The sequence below is a fragment of the Malurus melanocephalus genome, unplaced genomic scaffold, assembly GCF_030028575.1.
Source record: "Malurus melanocephalus ecotype Western Australia unplaced genomic scaffold, MMel_1.1 scaffold_133, whole genome shotgun sequence".
Taxonomy (NCBI): domain Eukaryota; kingdom Metazoa; phylum Chordata; class Aves; order Passeriformes; family Maluridae; genus Malurus; species Malurus melanocephalus.
The window spans coordinates 537,795-562,713 of NW_026623365.1; the positions used below are offsets into that span (position 1 = coordinate 537,795).

Here is a 24,919-nt window from a genome sequence, read left to right on the forward strand (position 1 = left end):
CAAAGCAGAATCTTTTTCCAGAGTGTGCAGATAACAATTTTCTGTTCAGTTATAAGGGGTTTGCTGCAATGTTCGTAAGGCCTTTAAGGGTCTCAGGTGAGGTTTGAACTCCTGAGCTTTCAAGCAGTGTGATATGGGAAGCCCCCTCTAATCACTTTAATCAAGTATCAAATTTGGTGTAACCATTTCTGTACTTAGGGTTGATAACAGAGTTTGTAGATAGATAAATGGAACTAGGAACAATACTCTTCCTCACATAGCACTTCTCAGCTTCAGGAGTTTATTTTCACTTCAGTAGACCCATGCTTGCCCATCTTTCTACAAATACAAAGGCTGTGTAAATAAAGTGATGGTAAGATCACTTTTCAGAGTTGCTGTTGCCAGTTTCTCCCATAACTTGTTGGTAAAAGAAACTTTAGGCTATTCTGCCATTTTGGGTGAAAGCCTGCTAGTACAAAATCAAGACTTACCTGTATTTTATCTAAGACACCAGTACTGTCCATCCTGCTGGCCACATTTACTGTATTGCCCCATATATCATATTGTGGTTTCTGAGCTCCAATTACTCCAGCTATTACAGGTCCATGGTTTATACCTGGAAAACATCAGAATTTAACAYTAGGAGTGAAGAGAAAGGCAACAAAGCTGATGAAGGGCCTGGAGCCCAAGTCCTGTGAGTAGCTTCTGGGGGAGCTTGGGTTGTTTTGCCTGCATAAAAAGAGGCTCAGAGGAAACCTTATTGTGCTCTACAACTGCATGAAAGAAGTCAGACCAACCCCCACCTGGCTACAAATCAACACAAATCTGCATTATGTCAGTCACATAAAGGGTGACTAGACACTGGAATGGGCTGCTCAGGGAGATGGTGGAGTCACTGACCCTGGAGGTGTTTAAGGAAAGACTGGACGTGGCATTTGGTGCCATGGTCTAGTTGACATGGGGGTGTTCAGTTACAGGTCAGACTAGATGATCTCACAGGTCTTTTCCATCTTAGCTGATTCTATGATTCTGGGAGGATCCACCAAACAAGGACACACAGTGCATCTGGCATATAGCAAATCAATGAATGCAGAATTTGGCCCATGCTGAATAGTGACTACAGCAGCAAACAGTCATTTACCATGGTTTTATCAACTATTTATGGCAGAAGAATGTTAGTTATAAAAATGCCAAAAGTCAGTTCATCTAATTTTAGGTTTACAGCTCCCTCCCATCCTGAGTAACTTGCTATTTTCAACCACTGGCATCCTAATAACCTGCTGCTGCCTTTATTATGTAGCACGAGGAACACACTGTGGGTGAGCAGCAGCTTCTGGGAAAACAGATATACAAGAATTTCTTTTAATTTCTACTTGCAGTGAAAAGGGGTCTCCTCTCTGTAAAAGCTGATGGCCCAGTCAAGTTACTTTTATAGCATTCTTTGCTACTTAAATGYAGAATAAACTAATGTGAATGAGCTGAAAGGATTTGAATCCAGCCTTGTTTTGAAGGCTGGATTGACCATAGAATGGTCCTAAAGAACTGCAGTATAAATATATGTATTCCAATAATTTGATTAAGCGTGGAGTAGAACAATATAGTAGAACAATATAGTCCCTCATTAGACTCTGGGCATATTTTATCTTGCAGTTAGTTTGTAACCTATGTTAAGCCTGTAAAGGGAGTGAGATGCATTCTGCTAGTAGGGAAAGAAACCAGGAGGAAAAATCCAAAGTACTATCGTTAACCAGCATCAAGTGTACTATAACTGTACATACCAATGAGCAGGAAAGCCAAGGTAGACCTAGTGAGAAATAAACCCTGTACAAGTGAGTTGTTTGGATTTCTAAAATTATCTCAATAGATCATAACTGATTACYGTTATTCCTTGACAGAAACCATCATTAGGGATACATCTGTGCAGCAGAATGAAAGTGTGATTGTAGGATGGAGAGGGATCTCAGAACTGGCTCATCTAATATGTAACATGGCAGCACAGGGTAGCAACCACTCTATCATCCCACTTGGAAACCCCAGAAAACGTGACTGTAGAAATTATATTGGGAAAATATGCAAACACTAAAAGATAACAAATAGAACCTGATATGTATCTGTCTAACTGCTTGAGATTAAATGCACAAAGGGACTTGGCCCTTGCAACACTTTKCATTAACAACTGAGCCATGGATGGGTTTTTCTACTTCATGATATATAACTTGGAGAAAGCACCAGGGAACTAAGAGTGGAATCCACAAAAGCCATCTGCTGGGTAGCCCAATCTGCCTAGCAGGGAATATTGAAGARATGTGTGTGGCCATGATCCAGAAACTGGGGCAGTGCAGTGGGACTTTCCTACAAAATACAATGGGCAGGAAGGGACTTTTATTTTTTACCTCCTTCCTGAACCACCACTGCTGATGGTTTGAGTAATAACTCAGGAGCTCAAGAGTCACCTTCAGATCCCTCCTCCTTTGAGGAAACTTCTACCAGTATCTCTTAGGAATGTGTTCTGGCCACMCAAGCATTGTGCGATATGCTGCTCTATGTTATTCCTGCTGATGTGGGTCTTTTTGGCAGGACACACAGGAATGTTGGGGCAAGGCTGGAAAAGTAGTACTCTCACTACAGGTGAATGCTCTAACAGAGGGGGATATATCATCTGTCTCTTTCTCTCATATCCAAAGCAATATTTAATCATTCTATGAAATGCAACACTATTCAGCAGGAATGACACAGAATATYTCATTCTGAAGTATCCTACAGCCTAGGCTCATAGCCTAGCCTCACCCAAAACAGGGAAACAAATTAGGTCACCTATAACACAGACAAATGTTGTAACTATGAATTTATATGGAAAACAATACACCAGCCTCTCTTCTGAAAGGAAGTAATACTTGTGCAAAACCTGCTGCAAAAGCATATCTGAGCTTGTCTCATAAATCAAGCACCTCAACTTGCAGAAGGGGAGGAATGCCTCAAATGTCATCTAGGTACTCTCCTCTCTTGCCTGACAAGATGAGAGTAGAGTGTACCTCCTAAGTTACACTAGCATTTTGAGTACTCATAGAAAATTATGAAAGCTGAGACCTCTAATGAGTTGAAAAAACTTTGGATTTAGATGCTGGCCAAGGGAGGCTTTTACAAAGTCCTTACAGCAGGGACTAGGTCTGAAGTAGTTGTTAAAGTGTTTCTGTGGCTATAATTAGTATGGATCTCAGATRCTTTTATCATTGAGTGGTGAGAAGTGGAGAAGAAGTGAAGTGAAAATGAAGAAGCTGTGCCTATGTTGGATTAAGGTGGCACAAGTACCACTTTGGGGCCTGYGTTCCTTTTTAGAGTTCAAACATTTTTCATTTCATGAAGCAAGGGAGTCTGAATTCTTTGGAATCTTTAGCAAGAACTGTAAAAATCCAAAGTAAGTATTTTGGTTTGGTTTGGTTTTCCCCTTAGAAAGATTGCTTCATGATCCCCACTTGAACGGACTCAGTGCTGCTTTAAGCAGTTTGCAGACGTAGCCCCRGCACCCAGCAGCTCTGTCTGTGCTGAAGCTGCTGATATAAATGTGTTTGCAAGTATGTGCCATGTCAGCTATAGCAAGAACCATCAATTTCTGTAACASTCTGAGAAGGAAGCACACTTCTGATTTGCTTTGTCATTTTTAGCTCTAGCAAGGAATACAAATCACACTGGCAAAGGAGTGCCCTAAGAAGCCCCTGTTTCAAGTCAGAAGACAGCAAGTTTYGCCAGTGGGTGGCACTGTGAAATAGACTTGAGAGGAGCAGCCGAAAGGAAAAGCAAGCAGCACAGTGAGAAAAAGACAAGACAGGAGAACTGTTGGAAATCAAATACTTCTGACACGTTTACGGAATTTATKGGTTTTCAATATTTGTTTACTGTTTTCATTTCACACTTTTCACGTTACATATTGCATTGTGAAACTGCTATCAGGAAATAAACATTTAGGAACATATGGTTCTTGACCATCCCTGAATTCATTTATTTCATCGTTCTTTCTACTGCTGACTGCAGCTGTCTATTTCTTTTTAAAAATACCATAATGCACAAGTAGAAGCAATTAGAAACTGAAACATAAGGGATACCTCTTTCCAAGATAAATAACTAGACATCTTTGCTCTTATCTGAATAACAAAGAAGACAAATACTCTTCCTTGTCTAACAATGCAAAGGAAAGAGTGCATTTTTGTGTGTTTGCTTGAGTTTAGTATACATAAAATATTTCAAACTCCAACCTCACTGGCCCCTTACAGCTCTTGTCCTCTGAAAAACCATTTATATAGTTTCCCAAAGCCCAGTCTAGAGTTTTCTTGTCTATTCTTTTGGTATTCATAGACTTCAAAAAATGTGTATATCTTTCAACCTCTACAATGATTTTTACAGAGTTACCATAAAACCACTCAGAGCCATGAGAACACATTTTTTTTCCAACCATTCCTTACATAGGAATACTGCCCTTTTCTGAGTCTTGCCTTGAAACTCTCAGGAGCTGAGGCTGATGGGCAATACCATGTAGGTGCTTTTAAACAGGGTAAAGATGGTGCTGTTTACTATCATGGCCCTTTTGGTCAGTTCTGCTGCTACTTTAATCAGYTGGTACTTCATGCTGAATCCTTCCATTTGTCCATCATATTCTCACAAGAATCCTGGGATACTCACCTACTCGTAGCTTGAAGTCATTGAATGAATGCTTGTTTATGACATCCAGTTTTGCCACCAAGGCAAATGCAAACTCCACCATGGTTCCTATGTGCATATACTGTCGTTCAGGTTCCTGAATTCAAAAGACAAACAGTGTAAAATTGTTCTCGTGAGCCTTGGTTGCTGTGAGAATACAACTAAAACACTCGGAACACTTGAAAGTACTTAAGCCCTTAGGGATGTCCCAATGTCAGCAGGCAGATGCAGAAGAGTAATGTAGAAGGTTGTACCCTGCCCAGCATCAGTTAGATCAAACAATGACTAAGAGACAGAATGCATTCTAGTTGTGTACAACCAGGCAGTCTAGAGGTGATAGATCCAAACCATGCTGAATCTAATATTTTGATTGTCAAGTGMCTGATTAGCTACTATCTAATTCCATAGGCACTCAATATCTATGTGTGCCCAGGATTTGTTAATTTATTTTCTCTAAGTGTCTACTTCTATTGYTTTCCCTTTCATAATAAATAATGCTTTTGGACAGCCCCACAGAAATTCCCCCCTCTTACTGTTGCACAGCTCAGCACTCTTATAAAATGCTTAAGATCCAGTGAAATTCACAACTTTAGGAGTTCTTCTACTGATCTAATCTGGCAGAAAAGCAAGTACCTCTGAGAACATCTAACRAATCTGAAAATGACGAAAATACAAGATGAAGATGACAAGCCCAGTCTGTCCCCTCACTTACTAGCTCAGAGCTTACACCACATATAAAGGCTGTAGACTTAATCTCTCCTCAGACATAACAAAGTAACCTCATTTCTAAGTACTGTTTTGAGTCCTTTCAGGCTAAGGAGAAAATTGATTTTGGTCTCCCACAGCCCAAGGTAGGATCCTGACAARTGAATGATTTCATAAGAGATGGACTCATTGATCTCAATGAGAAATTTCTGAACCTTCCCYATTTCTTGAGATAAAGTGACAGAAGAGATGGACAGATGACAACTTCAGAGATGATTCATAGAGTGCGTGCATCAGCCTAGGGTGGGACAGTAGTGGTGGTTGCCGGAGCAGCTGTTTAGATGAATGAAGCCTGTTTCCTTTGGAGTTCACTCCTAGCTAAAACAGATGGTTTCCGTTCAGTTGATGTATTCAGACCCCTTCCTTAGGCACTTAGTCTTCCTTGGATGCTTGTTTTAAGCTGGGGGTGGTTCCCAGCAGTATGTCTAGCAGTCAGTCACTGCCACATTAGGTACTGCAGGATCTGTGCATCTTTGGGAATCTGGAATGAAGGCTGGATTTCTTTTGAGAATGTGAATTAAACCACCAATGGAATGCTAAACTGTGGATCTCCTGATCGTGAAAATAACTCAAATGATAATATTCTTCCTCTGCATGCACTAGTTTTAGTTGTGATTGAGAGCTCTCTATGTCTTCTCATCTTCGGTCTGCAGTTCTGCATTTTCTTCATGCCCTTTACCTCCCTGTATTAAATGTCAGAGCTAATTTAAAATAATTCTTTGTCCTCAGGATCCTTAGGGTCTATAGTTCATGTGTTAATTGCTTGTGTTTAGAAGGAATATCAGTTTGGCAAGAGTACATTAATCCTTAGCAGAGACTGTGTTGACTCTTAATTGCTATCTCTCTGTCACTAACCTATAGTACTCTAAAGATCACAGCAAAAGCAAGGTTTTTCARTAAGTTATGAATTGCTTCTCTAAACATATTTTCCACTGACTGCAGTTCCTAATCCCATCATATTAAGTAAACTAGAAACAAAGGAACACATTCTTAATGCTGAGTCTAAGGGTTCCATAATGTATAGTTAGTAAGGCATATCARCCCTACCAGATTGCAATGGAAAACATTAAATCTTGCAGTCTTTTGTATGCTCTGTAAATCCAGTTCTGATGCAGAACACAGGAATAAAATGCTGTACTGTATTTAGAGTAGAAGGTCTGTTTTAGCAAATACACAGGTGGCATTTTCAAACTGCAATGTGGAGAAAAATTCACAGAGAACTAAAGTAYACACTTGTCCAGTACAATACAATCTATACTAATAAGAAAAAACTAGGCCACATTATTATACATAAACTGCAGCCTAATGAAGAGATYTTTAGCCTTCATTTGAATATGCTTTTATTAAGCAGGAGCGTTTTCCTSTACCTGACATTGTTCTTGGTTGGGTGTAGCACTCAATCCTGTTGCTGCCATGTAAGTGCTTCCAATGGTCTTTATTTTTTCAACTCCACTGAACTTTGGCTTTGACAGTAACTGTAAAACAAGGACAGTCAGTCATTATTCATATCAGCAGCCTTGTTACTCTAACACTAATCAGAGCATCAAGTCATAGAACAGTTTCTGTGTAGACCCAAATTGGCTTCACAAATATATACAGACTGAAGAACTCAAGGATGGATAAAAYAATGGTTACAGAACTCCAAGGAAAGGGAATTTCTTTCTTCTAAAATACCTTTTTACTATAAAGGGATAAAATTTATAGTAGTGAGAATAAATTCCACCTTATTGTTCATACAGATTTTAAAAGTCAGTAGACTGGTCTCGTGATACTGGAACCGGATCACCATGCCAGCAAACATTTAAACTTTAAGCAGCTTTCTGATCCAAGGATTTTAGTTCATATCTCAGGTTGTTTTGTACATTGGACACCCAATGCTCTCCGAATGGGTTTGCTGCTAAAATACTCTCTATAGCCTCAGATTTGCAAATCCAGTCTGTGCTCTCAGAGTCCTGACACAATTTTAATACCCTTTACTGGTATCTTCATCATTAATAACTTCCTTAAAGACAAACACTGTTCTGGTGAGGCCTTTATAGATGCCTTTTCACAATCCATCTGTACTCATACTCTCTACTTGTTTCTAACTTCAGAGAATGGAGCACTAAAATTTCTAAAATCCTCTGATTTGCTTKCTTATCAACTGATCATACAATGAGACCAGTGCTGATTGAGTGTAACACAAAGCTGTATCTGAATTTAGACACTCCTATTTAGAACTTGTGGTTAATACATGGCATATAATGTGACTGCCTCATGAGCTGAAGCTAAAGGGCAAAAAAAAATCCTGTCAGATATACCACATAGGATTCTCACAGCAAATTAAAAGCAATTGAGTATGATGTCAGATCAATATCTGATTTATCCCACATAAATATATTTTTTCATTTAAAACTTTCTGTAAGTATTTTCCATGTGATCTGGCACACAAAAGTTCTTTTCTGGCAGCTCTTCCACTCTCCCCTGCAAGCATGTTTTCTGACTGTTGCATATCATGACTTAGTAAGATTGAAACCATAACTCAATCACTGTTGTAAGTACATACATCATCAAAGTCCGCAATGATCTCATTTAGCAGCCTGAGACATTCCAGCCCTTCCTTATTTACATCAGATTCTGTGTAAAACTCTTTGAAATCTGGAACGGAGGCAAACATGACACAGACGCAGTCATACGACTGGTGATACAGATCCTGTCCAAAAGAAAACAGAATAAAGAAAAAAAATCTATCATACCCAGYTGTAAATAATTGTCCTTATTAACATGCAGTGTCCAGGATCTAAAAACAGAGGTGCTGCAGTTATTGGAATGCCTTAAGATGGTGGTTGGATGTTCTTTGTATTTATTAATTTTAAACAATACATAATCCTGTTCATAAAGAGATTCAACATACACAGATAAAAATATTGTCATGACTTTTTTTCTTCCTGAACATTAACTCTATGAAAACAAAATGTTCACTAATTTATTAGATAAGGCCCATCTCTGAGACTTCTTATGAAAAGAATTTAGTCTGGCTTGCATGACTGAAAATGTATTTCATAAAACAATATCCAATTTATTATTAGTTTGTGTTACTGTAATAACTAAAATCTGAACCAAGATCACAAACTCAATGTACTACAAATGCATAATGCAATATGACCCTGATTGATCTTAACCTAAAAGGACAATATGCCTAATAGGACAAATTAATTGTCATTTCTTTTGCATAACAAGGAGCTGACACAAAAAGAAAGAAGTCACCTGAACTGAAACTTATTTATCGCAGAGTCTGCACTGCCTTCTGTGACCACTGAAATGAGAGCATCTCTACTCCACAGAAAGATTCTGTTGCTAAAAAGGACTACCTCCCACTACCCCCTTCAGTCTCCTTTCCACTGCTCTTGAACATTAGACTATTTCTTCTTTCAGGACAAATTCACATCCCCCAAAAAAGACAGAAATAAAGAAAATTTATTAAACAAATACTTAGAAAAGAAATAGTGTCTATACACAAAGGTAGACACAGCAATAAAAGAGGCTGTTATCTACTTTAATGGAAAACAACCTTCAAGTTGTTATTTGAGTATAAAGGGATTTCAATACTCAGGTGAAAATGATTTGTTCTGTGAGTTCAAGAAGCATAAGATATTTTTACTTAGTGAAGCTTGGGGTTTGCAGTTTGATTGTCAGTGTGTCCTTTTGGAAGGATGTGGTGTGCCTGTACACAGATGTGCATAGACATAGCGGATCTTTAGTGCTGATATATAACTAAAAAATAACAGAAATATGGGAAAACTGCTGACTGCCTCATCCCATCACATGTGTGAAGGAAGATTCTGAGCAAACATGAAAATAATGATGGACAGGGAGGAACATGAGCAGCTGGAGGAGATAAATTTTTTATTACTAGATTTTTGTCCTCCTGTATTTTCTAAGAATTCTATTACTGGRGCATCGCTGAAGCTCCACCACAACTGTGTGCAGTGGGGATGSAATATATTGTTGTGATTCACAGCTTAAGCTGTTATTCTATTGTTGCACCTTGATTAAATCCAGATTTCTGAGACTCTGCTGTGGGAAACACAAGGACCAAGCCAGTAAGGAAACTTGGTCTGACTGTGTGTGGTGTGTGGGGAGTCAAGCAGGGCACCTGTTTWCTCATTGGAGCTGCCCAATGTGAAGGGGATTCAGTTCCAGCTCAGTGGTGTGGATTTGACTGCCAGAGTGGCTCCTGGATGGTTAGATGGGAATATTTCCTTAACAAGGTACAGAGATTTCATTCTGTGGTTAGCTCAGCTTTACTTCTACTTCCTCAAGTCACTTTCCCTGTAACTTCATTTCATTTTTGGCAATAGCAACCTATTCCTCCTCCTTTCTGTCTAACACTGGGGCAATACCCATCCCCACTAATGCTCAATAACATAGCACCATCATGGAAACAACAAAAAATGGCACTATTTATAACCAGATGAGTAGTAATTGTGACTATTACGATAAATTTCAGACAATTTTAAGGAGTCATCCCTAGCTAATTTATTTTTATCATAATAATAAAGGATGTTACAATTGAGTGAGTTAATTTTCCTGAGAGTTCTTCTCTTGAAACAATACTCTCCAAAACATTGAGTCAGAAAATTAAATGCAATACCATTCTAGGAAGGAAGTTTTTCTTATTTTAACAAAAATAAAATCACCCTGTCATTTGCATTCAATCCTTCTCTTTTTCCTCTTTAATAACATCTGAAATTCTGCAAGTATATTCCATTTACTGTCCCCTCATCATTTGGAAGGCAAACCGGTTCAGTTYTGTCTCTTGGAAGGGTATGGTGTCAGCTTCTCTGGGGCAGAATTTTGCTCTAAGTTTGGTGCTAGCTCCATCCTGTAGCTAATGAAATAGGATTCCTCTTCCTCAGTAATGGCCTTGCCAGTTAGCTTGCAGCACAAAATCTCCCAAGCACTTTTTACTAATAGGGAATCTAAATAACAGAATTAGGAAGAAAGCTGCATTAGTCAATGTATATCCTGTGATAAAAAARCTTTTGCTGGTCATCTAAAACTACAGTCCCACTGCTCCCAGTTAGCATTCATACACTCACTTTTTCCCTTTTCATATCTTCTGCCTGTTTCTCAGCAGCACACTTTGTTTTTCCTTTTCTCCATACACAGCTGCATGCATAAAATACTAAGGGAAGTAGTATTTTGAAACAGAATATTCATCCATTATCTTAATCTCAGAATCTGTTTTAAACAGAAAAGAACACATGTAAAACTATACTAACTTGCATGTTTACAGCTAAGGAAAATGTGGACAAATTTCAATGTAGTATCTGTTGACTTAMATTTCCACACAGAGAAAACAAAGGCCTGATCTGCCCTAACATCTTTAGGTGTATTTACATACACAYATAGAGAATGTTCTTTAAGGTTCAACACAATCTTGCTGGCATTGAAACACATCTGAAGACATCACACATACTCCTGAACACTTTCAGGGATTTGAAAGGGCCTTTCTTTGAAAACTGTGTTTAAGGAAACGAAAGAAGGAACAATGTGAGATTTTTTTATTTTTTTTTAATGGATACCATTAAAATCACGTCAAATAATTTTTACTTCAGGTGACATGACATGATGAGTTGTGGAGCTCAGTACATTAAAATTTCTGTTCTTCATTACATTAAATAAACTCATTCCAGCTTAAGAATCTTGAGGGGCGACAAGATAAATCTGGTTGCCAATACAAAGGTGAGCAGATGGCGTTGCTCTGCTGGGGAGCTGAGGTGGAGTAGCACATAATCAAGAAAACAATATCCTGATGGTTTGCTATGTTTAATGCCTTAACTGAGAACTGGAGCTGAGTCAACCTGGCTTCCAGCCAAAATCTTCACTGCATTCAAAGGAAMCCCACAGCAACTTTCATCTGACGTAAGCTACCAAATGAGTATTTGCAGGGAATACTAAAGTATTGATATGAAGTACTGATTAGTATTGCTTAATGCAAACCACAGCGAAAGGGAAGACATTGTTCTTTTTGRCTCAATACATCAAAAATGCATCTCTAAATCTGCCCTCTGCCCTCTTTTGTCAGTTTTGGAACAATTATTTGGCATGAACAAGTAATTCAAACTCTTACATTTAAAATCTCTATAGCTCTCTAAATGGTTTTATATTTTATTTTTGTTTTTCTTTGTTATTAGTGTAAAGGAATATTAGGARCAGATCTAATTTCCAGCAAAGCAAAGATGGATCTTTTGGGTGACTTTTTTGGTGCTTGGATTAGGTCCATAAGCAGTGAGTAAACAGGTAATTCAGTGTTCAGAACATCTTTCCATAATTAACATAGCCACTGKTTCAGGGAAAAGGTTAATTTTCAATCCAATAAAAAGCTCTCCAGTCAACAGAAAAAAATTCAGAATGTGGTTGCAACTCCAGTCTGATCATGGAAGAAAAAGCATCTGAATGCATGAGATTTAAAATTAAACCCATGCTGATTCAACCATTCTGTTTTTCCTCCTCCTCACCTTTTTTTATAACTGTCCTTCAATAGGCAAAGTCCATTGCCACTAAGAAATTTTTCACCTTTTTATTTCAAGGTATTAAGATGCACTCAGTCCTGTAAAGCAAACCTTACAGGAAGGAAAGGGGGAATGAAAGTGACTGTAAATCTGTATTTTTACTGTGAGGACCTACTGTTCCAAACAGCATTGRGTGGTATTTCCAGGATACACTGCTTTCTTACAGAGCAGAGGATATACAGAGACAGCTGACCTCATTCTTCAGGTTTCTTGCCAAGAAGTGTTCAGCAACRTGGGCTGGAAGCACATTCTCCAGAAGCACCCGATTTAGGTTCTCCATGGTTTCAATCTCCTCCCGCTCTTTTTTGAACTTGTTCTTCCACAGGAAGTCTAACCTACAGTAATATTCATTCTGTTACAAGAGGACACAGAAGTAAAGAAACAATAGGCATCTTGTCCTGCTGGAGTACAGGTTTAAGAGACAAAATAAGCACAGTACACAACCCCTATAATGCTGTTATTTGGCTATCCAAGTATAATTCCAGATCCCACAGAAGTCAAACCCCAAGCATACACTATATGACATACATTTTTTATCAAATCCAAATTAAAGGCCCAGTAGAAAATAAGAAAAATTGCAAGGTGACTTAAACAATGGAAAATTTATTTATTTTTGTCTGAGACTTTAGTAGAATTTCATTCTATAAATCAAATACTCTAATGGAAACAATTTATAATTTTGCAAATTAATAAGATTTTGTAAATGTAGGATTTCACTTATAATAATGGACATTTCAGGAAGACATTAACTTCTACCAACTTGAATTTACATCATACAACCAGCTTGGCAAAAAGAAAATAGCCTAWTAATATAGATTCAGTTTATCAAGTCATTATTAGACTATCAAAAAAGRGTCAGTCAGTAGGGCCAACCCAGTTGAATTTTTGTCAGTTGATTTTTTTTTTTTTTGCTTGTTTGCTTGCTTGCTTGCTTTTACACTCCTTCCTGTAATACTTTATCCTGCTTTTATTTTTGTCCCAGTGTTTTCAAAATAGTTTTCTAGTAGCTACATCAACAATGCCTGGAACTATATGGAAATGTTTATAATTGTTGGAGTATCAGTATGTTTTGAGAACCAATTTCATTAGAAAGGTGGTGAAAAAATTAWTAAAATTGCATTTTTGTAGAGCTCTCTCCACATCTTTTCAATATTGTCACTGTTTTGTCATAAATTCTATGGCATTATTTCTACAGTAAAGCCTCCTCTGGCCTATCTCATTTGAGCTGATAAAAATCAAGAGCAATTTCAACATAGTCTAATGGTTTAACACAATCAGACAATCTCAATGAAGACTATGTTATTAACCAGGAGAATATGATTATGATGGCAATCTTATTATAGAAAAACCTGAAAGTGCTAGCTAGTGTTATTAGMACTCAGTAAGCATTCACAGAAAATATGAGGGCAGTCCTTCTGACTGGACAGTGGCTGTCACGGCTGAAAATGATTCATAGATATTCTATTGAGATCACAGCCAAAGATAAGAGTAGAAAGTTCAAATTAGATGGTATTAAAATGATTTGGCAAGCTTTTAAAAGGCAATGAAAGTAAAAACTGGTGAAGCAAAAAATCTATCTGCCAAATACTTGCAGGATGAAAAAACAGTAAGAGGAAAATAATTCCTCCACTTAAACGCATGGAGAGAAATACACTCAGGTTTCTTTTGAATTGCTTGATAAGGGCCAGGTACTGTTTGGATATTTAATTAAAAAACTGAAAGAGAACATCCATTACAAGAAATCCTTGTTAACAGAGTCTCTTTGTGCTGATACCTGCGCTACTAAAGACAGAATGCAGACCTTAAGTGCACTGAAAAGAAATGTTCTGGCTCTTCTGACTCAAAGRTGACATTCTTCTGAAAGTAAAAGGGGTCTTGACATCTTAGAATGGATCATGCTGCATCCCAGAAATCTAGACTTTGAATGTCAAATAAACAAACAAGCTGGATATTTTAAATAATTATAGGTTACTAAAGAGTATTTGCRAATTATAAGCAAATGTAGAATGGGCAGAGACTTAAATACTTATACAATCATAAAGGCACAGAGAATGTAAGAACAGATTTCAGCAGGAATCCAGAAATAGGATTTTATTCTTGCCCTGTCATTGGGCCTGTATTAAATGGCAATTATTGCTCCTATAAAGCTTGAGGTCAAAAGCAGGGCTTTTTTCAGGGCTGTCCACTCGATGCAAAATACATTTAGTAACTTTTTTAGAATGTCTTTTTTATACATAGGTTAGATATTTACACATCCAAGAAGTTAGATGTATAAATATAAATACACATAGATGGTAAATTCAAATGCCACCAATTRTATTCATGCATAAAAAATCCAATAAAACCCTGGGATATCAAAATTATTGGCATAAATTGACAAAAGTGAAGTGGATGCCTGCTGAAATGAGACATCCATATATTGTACCAACTCAATATTGAGAAGAAAATGTGGTAGCTAAGTGAAGTATTCAAAAAGATGTTTCTTCTTTRAAAGCTAATATCAAACTGATAACTTATTTAATGAATTAAATTTAGACTACTATAAAATAAGGCAAAGAGAACACAGAGATCAGAAAAAATAAATCAGAATGTATTCAACAATTTGCTTTGAAATTAGAAAATTCAGCATATCATATTGCAAAATTRATATCAGACTTTTTAAAAAGCACTAGCTTATTAATTTATTTTGAATTGTGGGTGGGTTTTTTTTTGTTTATTTGCATCATAGGAAACTTGTGGTGGATATCCTGATCATAAAATAGAGTGTAAGAGACCTGACAAATGGTAAGGATATAATGCAAGTCTCTGGAAAAGAAGCAGGAACAATAGAGTAGGGTATTTCGTGCAAAAAAAAAGATAAGAAGAATGCTGAGGAAAAGAGCTATTTAGACACATTGGCTAAAGCTGGTACAACTGGAAGAGTTTAATTTCTGTAAACATGCCTCCATCTACTATAAAGATGTAAATGGTCATGTGACTACCAGTGAAATTTGAAATAAGTTTTCATTGAATTCTTTCATAAGAGGCTCTTGAAAAGACTATATTGTTCAAGAAGAGAAGAATCCCCTCACAGAATAAAAGCTCACGAAAAAATAGAACAGAGAAAGAAACAGTTTATACAGCTGAGGAAAGCTGCTGTAAGCACCTCAGCAGTAAAACTACCAATGAAATTCAGTGTGGATAACTACAATATAATCAATCATGGAAAAAATATACAGCCAGCCTACAGAGTTATGGGATACATACATATCTGTTCTGTTCTGTTGAGAAAGGAATTCACAGGCTATGTCAATAGTGGTAATTCAAAACCGATCACAAGAGAGATTTAGTGCTCAATGGTGTTTAAGGGTGAGCACAATCCTTAAACAGTCAAGCCCACCCCAACCTGGATTCTCCTGGGAATGGAATCACCATTCCCAACGCACTGTCTGCCTGTTGCCAGAGTATTCTCAAATAAGTGTCAGGATATGGCTGCAGGATCAAACGAGTCCCTTCATCTCAGGTCAGGAAATGCTCGTAGTCTATGCTGGCAGTGCCATCAAAAAAACACTTTTGCTTTCTCCACCTCACTTTTATCTATTCACTCCTACTATTTTGGAACAAAATGGCCATTTTATTTATGGCCATGCCATAAATCTTGAATATAGACCTGGCTCAAAACCAACAATTTCTGCAGGGTTATTTTTTAAGCCTGACCATATTTTGATCCACTACATATCTTCAGAGCAAGTAGAAATGGGAAGAAACAAGGATGAGAATGAGCAGCTGAGGGAAGGCCTGCTTCTAGCAGTGTTACAGCTGGAAGGATTAAGTAGGCTCATAAAACATGTAATGATAGACCAACTCTCCCTTTCTTCACCCCACTGAACCAAAGGCACTTATTCCCTACCTCTGCTTTTGCATCAGGGCAGGCATCTCTCTGACCAGTGGTGAGCAGGTTCACAGAGCTAGGCTTGCAGGATAGAATCCACTTTTTTTTTGGATTAACTTTTTGGTTACTCACCCCGAGGACAGAGAGGCACCAGTGACAGCTTAAGAGAATTGGAAACACCACCCTATTCATGAGTGGTTATTATCTTTAGCATTTTTTAAATAATCAGATATGAAAAGAAGAAAAAATAGATATTATCTGTAAAATATGCAATAACTAACAGAGAAATTATTTGTGCATTACCCTCTGTGGAAGAAGGGTAAGGAAGAATTTGACTTTGCCTACACTGCCAAGATGGCTCAACAGCATCCTGCAAGTGCCACTCAATGAAAGTAGAAAACAGGAAGTTTAAAAGCAGAAAGACAATGTCACATGACTTTTTATCAACCTGTGAAATTCATTATAAATATGGGGAAGATAGAATGGGTTAACAAGGAATCAGACAGTAAAACAGAAAGCAGAATAGCCAATAGCTATTAAACATGGCCAGAGAAATACCAACTGGCAGAAGGTGAGAAGTATATGTCCCTGACAAGGTCACTCTATGCAGGTTGATTTCCTCCCCTATTCTTTTCTAAGCATTTGSTAGCAATCAACGTCACCAACAGTAACTTAAAATGGTAAATCTTATGCCACGTATGTATTAAAATTAGTTTATAACATTTTCCAGTAATATTTAGACTTTGCTTGAGAATGTTTGAAAATGCAGGTTTTTTTCTCCTCCTTCTTTAAGGGCAAGTAAGTTAGCAGAAAAATCAAAGGCAAAAGACTGAAGAGTTACAAGTAAGTGGTATCATGACAAGAATCCTGGACCTACAGCTCTCAAAATGAAGACTTTTTCCATTACAGGATCATTTCTTAGCTGGTGTGACAGAGAACACTTGTGTGCAAAACAAACTTTGTTGTTGATGTGACTAAAGCCACAAGGAAATCTGTCCCTTCCCAGCAAAGAAGATATTCCTTCTCTCCTTTATTCTTGGTATTGCACCCACTGCCTCCATCTGACACTTTGGTTGACAGGGACTAAAGGGTCTCCACTGCTGTGATGAGGAACTGATCCTTTTTTCTGAGTGGAAGTAGCTGTGCTCTAAACCCACTCTGCCACCACCACCAAATGAACAAACTAACATTCTGCTGGCAATAAGGCAGATGAAGAATGTTAATTCTCAATCAAACAGGTTCCCCACTACAATGAATACTGCAGAAACTGACAGGTAAGACTTTTGTGTATAGTAACCTGCATGGCAATTTAAATTAATTTAAATGAAAATCACTGGGTTTTGAGCAGTTGTAATGTAAATGAATGATTTAAGGACAGTCTGGGATAAAATCCTTCCCGAGGCTGCAGTCTGTGAAGGCACTGACTGTTCATGAGATCTCACATGGATTGCCTCTTCCATTTCAGAGCCCTGCCTTGTGCACTGCATTGTTCCCGGCACAATGGGCTGAAATTKCAGCTTTTACCCACGAATCCTGTTCAGGCCTGAGGATTTAGAGAAAGAACTGCCCTTGCATCTTCCCTCAGCTTAATACAGGGTAAGAGCATTTGCATCACATTTGCTCTGAAAAAGCACAACTGGTAATAAAAAGAGTAGTYTCCTGTTGGGTCACAGTTTTTGTGCAACCATGGCCTCAGCATGTGGTACGCTTCTGTGTGCATGTTGYATTGTTTCTGTGTCTGCATCACATTGTAATAACTGTGAAGAAAATAGCTCGCAATTAAGCAGCCAGGGAGACAGCAGATGGATGCAGACAGATGGCAGCAAACCGGGAAGCTACGAGCCAGGGGCGGTSAGAATGACAAGCAATAGGCAGAGTGCACTACACCATAATGCCTCAATCATAGTTATTGGGGAGTTTTAAGGGCTATTGGAAGGTATAAAGAAAATCGTTTTATAGATGCTCCCAACCATCCTTTGCAATGGTATAGGACCAAATGGGACAAAGGTGTTTCTTTGAGAAGGTGACAGGCTGCATGTGGCAGCTGGCATTGTGTCCACTGGTGCAGGTGAAGAGAAGTGGACATCTTACCTGTCTACCCAAAACCAGCAATGTGATGAAGAATATGAACAAGGAAATTGAACCCATTGTCTTCAGGTCCTTCAGTATTCCTGGCCTATAAAAGAAAAACATAAGTAAAGCAGGATGCTCAAATGTTAAACCAATATTACTTCAAGCACAAAAAATAAGACCAYAATTTATGTATACTAATTCTGGTATGTAAACTAAGACCATTTAAATATGCTTTACTATTTGATGAAATATAATTATTTCTATTATGTAGCTTTAATTACTTCTACTACATTCTGTGCAAATGTATCTACATTTTGAAGTCCAATAATAAGATGGGGATTCAGTAAAAATAATGTCCTTGTTTACTTACAAATGGAGGAGATTTGTGGCTTATTCTATAGGCAGAATAAAAATAGATTTTTAATGCAATAACGCTATTTCCATAGTGGAGAGCCCGACCATATCCAATGAATATGAAGAAACAGAAACTAAAGCACCTAACTCCCAAGATACCTTTTCACCTGAGAATTACAGGAGGCACAACATAGATCTTGTACAGAGTTTATTAAAAACTCTGCTTTGGAAAACGTCACTAGAGGTAACGGGAAACAGTTCACACCAGAAATCTCCTACTCATGCCACTGAAACAAGAACCTTGGTGAGAGATTTAGGAAGGAAAATAACAACAGACACAGAGCTTACTGGACAAAATCAAAGCTACCAGAAGCACATGCTCAATCTAACGTGTCCCCTGGTTCTTCACACCATGACACACATACCCTTTCCACTAATGCAATGGAAACAAAGACCTGAATTTGTTGCCATTTGATCTTTAGATTTAAGTGCAAGGAAAACCTACACTTTTTTTTTTTTTAATTTTTAAATTTTTCAATTGAGATCCTTTCCCATGATTGTTACAGCACAGGAAAAATTATATTCTAACTGCACTCTGGATGTCCAGACTTTCTGGTGTGGCATATGCCATTTACTTGACCTACAAAGAAGAGAATCACCTCTTTGTTTTGAAAATGCAGTAGAAATTACAGCTGTCTAAAAATTATTTTATACAGCAATAGCTGGAACTGGAGTGGTAATTTTGGTCTTACCTATTATCACCTGCAACACAGATTTCAGCTACATCTCACTAAAAACTTTAGATACACATACATAAGCACAGGAAAAAAACCAAAAAGAACATCCAAACTTTTGGTCTGATTTTTTCAATAGCTAAGACTGCATTTGTAAAGATTTAAGACAATGTAGTAGTTCTGGGGAAGTTGATTTTCTTTGGCTTGCAGCAAATATGCTCTAAAAGCCTTAATGATGTGCAGCCTCAGGCCTTACAAACTTGATGAACTTCTTTATAATATCCTCTATGACAAAAATGCAAATTAAACCACACTCTATTACCTGTAGTATGTGATTTACATGCCTTGTCCAGATTTATTTTATTCTAATGCTCTGAGTTGCGGCATTAAATCAAGTATCAGCTGCAGAGTGACAAAGATTTTCCATTGTGACTGATATTACATAGCCAAACACAGATGCTTCATGACATAAGAACTACCATTGGTAGTATTTAATTTTAGAAAGAMTGGAGTTAGCCACCTACCTTCTAAGAGGTGCCATTGCATACATAAATTTGCTGTAGTCATCCAGCATGGGCCCATGAGTGTGCAGAAGGATAACATTGTAGCCCACCAATGCAATCAACATTATTACCATTTTCAACTCATAATTTATCCTCAGGAAAACAGAACAGGAAATGAGCCCTAATATGCAGCTGTATATAAAATACTGGCAAAGAGAAATCAAATGGAAAATATTTAGAATTTGGCTCTCGAGTAGGAAATCATGCATAATAAAATGCTCAGGCTAGTTTTAAAAAACAAATTATTGATTAACTGACCACTGAAGTGTGCAATCTATCACAATCTGGGAAACTATGGTTTACAGACAGCCAATAAAAATAAATTTATGCTCCCTAATATTCACCCTTTGACACTTCTGATTTACTCATCTGCATTTGTGGGATACCACGGCTGGTGTTGAAATCTAATGTAGGAGTTCACTGCCAGCAAAGTGACATAAGATTTTTTCCTGTTTCACTGCACAGTTTTCATTCATGTTGAGTCCAGTGATTACTCTGTATGGCTAGCTAGTGTTAGGGTCAAGGTAAAATGCCTAAAGGTCTGAATACAATTTCATTCCCTAATTTGTAATTATTATAAACTGATGCAATACACAGTTGAGACAAACATCATAGATGTGCAATTCTACAAACTCCAGAAATACAGCTAGGATAGGAAAAATACAAAGCTAYTAACAAGTCTATTCAGAATATAAATACAAAAAAAAAAATCCTTCCTGCAGATCCTGTGGAGTAATGACCATATAAAAACCCATTCCAATGCTAAAAAAGGCTTTTCTTTCCTATGTAATATATATCAACAAAGATATGTATTGTAGAAGTTAGATTCCTGGAAAAATATTTTCTCTTGATACTTTTTGGAAATTGATTAGGGCATCAAAATTAATCCTAAAAGAGGAATCATCACTGCAATAATTATCATAGTCTTTAATATGCAACACCTTTGCCAGAAATGCTTCCTGAAAATTACAGTCCTGCACCTTGCAAGGAAGTTTCTTTTCTGAACCTACAAAGCATTCTATTTCTAGACATGCTATTTTCAGACTACTGTTGACTTGTTGATGGCAGTACTTTTGACAGAACCTGAATCACTGTATACTAATTTTGGAGGATCACTAAGAAGAATAATTTTCACAGTAGCCATCAGAGAGAATTGATCTGCCATCTCAATCTCTGCTGCTACTGTAATTTGCTTCAAAATCTGGTTGAAATAAGAAATAGATTGAACTATTTTTCAGAAACCCCGAAAAATAAAACTTCTCTGATGGCTTCATTTCAGAGGAGGTCACACTMCAAAATCAGTGTTACATAAAAATAGCAGCATCCATTTTTGAGTCAATAAGGCATTCTGCTGTTGAAATCGGTTTTCCAAAAGGAAAGAAGCAAAGGCAGTCTTGAMTCCACAAATAGATATTCTTTGATGAAGATCGAGAAATTTTCAAGTCTCTGACAGTGTTCCATAGGAATACATAGAATACAYTGAATATTTTAGCTAAGATTTCAAACAAGTGTTGATAGATTAGAGCAGGATGGCACAGCCACACATTTATGAATGTTGACTCCAATACCTTGCGTTGCAATGCAGTATTTCAGTATGCAACAAGGAGATCTGGAGAGGCTGGCAATCCATATAAGAGGAAAGCTGAACAAATGCAGGCCCTTGGTTTGCTTAGTGCATCCCTCGGCCACAGGATAACCTCAGCCAGCTCAGCCAATTGTCACAGCCCAGCAGCCTGCAGGCACTTCCCCCTTGGTACCAGTGTAATGCCACCTCTGTGGCCTTGGCTTTATCCAACAGTGCAACAGCAAATTCTCATGGATGTCATTTTTGTCTGACAGCTGAAGCAGTGAATAGAAATGTTTCCTTTTAAGAAAATCCTCYAACAGCTCAAAAGAGGAAAATGCTGGGAATCCTCTCCACAGACAGAACCTGCATCTCGTGCTGCATGAATCAAGATTCTCAGCATCTGAAGGGGCAGAACTCCAACTATCCTCTTTTTTCTTCCTGTGCTAGCTCAAGTAAAGGGTATTTTTACCAATACCTCACAGCATCTGAGTGTTTTTTTTTACTGGGATCACAGGATCACAGGGTACTACACACTTAGGACCCAGCCCAGTGCATTTGGTCTCTTCTCTTAAAATTTAARACCTACAGTTCTGTGGGTATAAAGATCTTTACTGAAAGAATTCTATTCTCAATATGCCTATAGAGAAAAACTTGAGAACAAATTAATTTTGTTAAAAAATTTCCTAGTCCAATAAAGTATATTCCAAAACTGCATCTTTYAGAAGTCAGTATTATAACTTTAATTTATTTAACATTGGAGGTGACTGACACCAGACTGTATTTTGTCCCAGGAACAGACATACACATCGAATTTTACTACATGGAAACATTGTAGAAGCATCATACCAAAACTAAACAAAAAAATGTCCCCATAATTTACTGAGGAATCTTTGCTAAGTCTTCTATAAAAGCAAGCTGTACCAATCAAAGCTACACCAATCAAAGCTATACCAATCAAAAAGTTATTGGGGGGGGGTGGGGGGGTGGGTGTGAGAAGGATGCAAATCAATTGCTTTGCTTYAAAATGAACTTAATTCAACTGGGGCTAAAGTAATTCCTGAAGCTCTTATTTACTCATTTCAGATGACATGTCAATAGATGTAAGGTTCACTATAATAAATCATATAAAGTTTACCAACAGGAGTGAAACTTAAAAAACTAACACACAGATTCAAAGTAAATTTTTAATTTAAGTAAACAAACATTTTTCAGCCTAACTATTCAATATCTTACACAGTGAAGAGAGAGAAATTTTATTCCCAGATTAAAAAAATAATAACGATGTTAAAAGTGGTAACTCAAAAGGAATTTATAGCTTTYTCAAGCTAAAATATATGCAGTGTCTGATGATGAAAAAAATGTGTATTTGACAGATGTTTTAAAGCTTTTAAAAACTTTAGCTRACKTTAATTTTTCATTAATTATTGTCAGAAGTGRAATTTTAACATAATGTTTTTGTGCCAATCTATCAAAGAAAAACTTTCTGAGATGAAAGAATGTTTTAATACATTAAAAGCCATAAATCCTGAATTGCTGGAATCRTACTAATCACGAGAAGAACTGACAAATAGTTATATATGGAAAGCAAACAAAAAAAATGTACATGAAGATTTTTTTAAGAACAACAAATTGAATCTAAATAATAAGTATAAATTTGTGAAATATATGTCCTTCAGATGCTTGTTGGAGAAAAAGAAGAGAGTAAAATACCTTCCAAATGTTTAAAACTGTAACAAGAAATAGAAAAAAATGAAGACTAGAAAGCCTGCTATCTAAAGAAACAAACAAATATAAATAATCACTGGAACAATTTATTTCCACATGCTTGTGAGTGTGAACACATGCAGAGGGTGGGAGAAGGACTGCTTAATTCCTTTGTCAACAAGGAGAGCTTGATGTTTCAAAAAGCCCAAAGTATCTGTAGACACCTATCAAAGTGCCAAGTGTACCAAGGTATCTTGGTATTTAGTTTGCTAAATTTGAAAATGAGAAACAGAAACTAAGGCTCCACTCTACCTTACCAGGAAGATGATAAAAATCTGTAAGTGCTGAAGTTACTGTAACTGTTTTTTTTGAGGAGAGTTCTATATATAATTAACATCTTGCTTTTGCCTGTGCCTGGGATTGTTTGGTTTGACACAGTGAATAGCTGTTTCACTTGAAACGTATTGTGTGGAAATCAGGACACACCATTTTGGTAATGGTCTCATCATTTCACCATAGAGATAAAATAATCTCCCTTCTCCTTTYGCTGCCACCAGCTTATTCATCCAAACCCAGCTGACCCATTTGGACACAATATATGGCTTGTTATATTCAACTGCAGGTCTTTTGTAATCCTTTTAAGAACCACAGCTCTCTAGGATACAGTTCCCACTTTTTTGCAGCAACGTCCTTCCTTCTCCTCTTGCATGTGCCATTGTACTTTTGTGCACACTAAGATGTCTTTTTCAGATGAGTTCAGATCTTTTGAACAGTTTATATAATGGCACATGAGAGTTTTATTTCCACCACTCTCACCCCATCTCTTATCAAATATGCAATGACAATTTCACATTTACTTTCAGTGATGAAACAGTGAATATTTTCAGACCAGCCACATGTCCTTGAGGAACCTGCCTACAGGCTAACCTGGCTTTCAGTGCCCAGTCTGCTTTGCAGATGCTGTGTGTTATCCTGGTATCTTGTGAAGTGTTAGCATGGGTAAATTATGCTTGTTATTATGCTGTTTGCTGCTTTTTTAATCTGACATTCATTAAAACCTCTATTTTCCAAAGTACTAATCTCTATTAACTTCCCACTTACTTCAAATGCAGTTGCAGCTAACTGAAAAAAAAAAAATCAAGCTTTTATTGCACTCTTAAAAATGGGTGGGTGTTTAACTTCAAGCAGATCTGGTAACAGTCAATWTAGTGCAATTGTTGTAAACAAAGAAAGAAATGCAAAATGAACTTACCGGTAGGAAAAAACAGTTATTTTGTATACACCACCGTGTCTGATTACTCGAATTAGGAAAACTTGCATTTGATGAATTAAGAACTGAGGGAAAATCTATCACAGCATTATCCAGGAAAAACTAGGAAAAAAATCAACATATAATCCATTAGTATGACAGCTGTTTAAGGTCAAAATAGAGAAYAGAAATGGAGAAACAGAGAAAACCTTGGCAGTAATCATTTAACTTTGGTATTTCACCATTTTTTTGTATTTTAATTTGAATTCGGAAAAGGAAAATGACATTACATGATTACTTGTTCCTACATTCTCAAACAAAACCAACTTTGTTAACCTTCATCTGACACTTTTCACTTGAATTAAAGACAAAAGGCTCTTTGTTATGTTACTTTCATATATCAGAAGCTCACACACACAAGAGACAATGATGAAATAAATTTGATATGAATAATTCCTCAGTTGAACATACTATTTAAACACGGGAAGAATTAAAAAAAAACAAGAAGTCTTTACTGAAGTCAGTTTACACAGATGCAGTAACATAATAATGCTGACTTCAATATCAGTACTAATGTCATTGAAACAGAAAAGTGGATCCAGTATCTCTTGGGTCATCAAATTCAGCCAGCAATCACACAGGAAACCACCATCGTACAGACCCCCTTGATGCAGTGATCCAGTGCTTTCTTAATGACTTAAGAAAGTAATTTTTTTTAATTAATTTTGATGACTACATAAATTCCAGTAGTTTGAATACCAACATTTGAGCTGTTTCCACATTGAACTTCTATTTATGGCCAGTTCTCATG

At 37.1% G+C, this 24,919-nt stretch overlaps 1 protein-coding gene across 1 annotated transcript in view; it reads right to left on the reverse strand.

The window, feature by feature from the left end:
* The window catches only part of ADCY2 (adenylate cyclase 2), a 203,583-nt gene that overhangs the window by 2,367 nt on the left and 176,297 nt on the right, over positions 1 to 24,919 (reverse strand). The window contains exons 17-24 of the mRNA XM_057370791.1: positions 24,112 to 24,231; positions 19,550 to 19,734; positions 17,956 to 18,040; positions 12,187 to 12,345; positions 7,982 to 8,128; positions 6,804 to 6,911; positions 4,654 to 4,768; positions 471 to 595 (exon numbers count right to left, since the gene is read on the reverse strand). Of these exons, the coding sequence (XP_057226774.1) occupies positions 471 to 595; positions 4,654 to 4,768; positions 6,804 to 6,911; positions 7,982 to 8,128; positions 12,187 to 12,345; positions 17,956 to 18,040; positions 19,550 to 19,734; positions 24,112 to 24,231 (1,044 nt within the window). The remainder of the gene's footprint in view (positions 1 to 470; positions 596 to 4,653; positions 4,769 to 6,803; positions 6,912 to 7,981; positions 8,129 to 12,186; positions 12,346 to 17,955; positions 18,041 to 19,549; positions 19,735 to 24,111; positions 24,232 to 24,919) is intronic.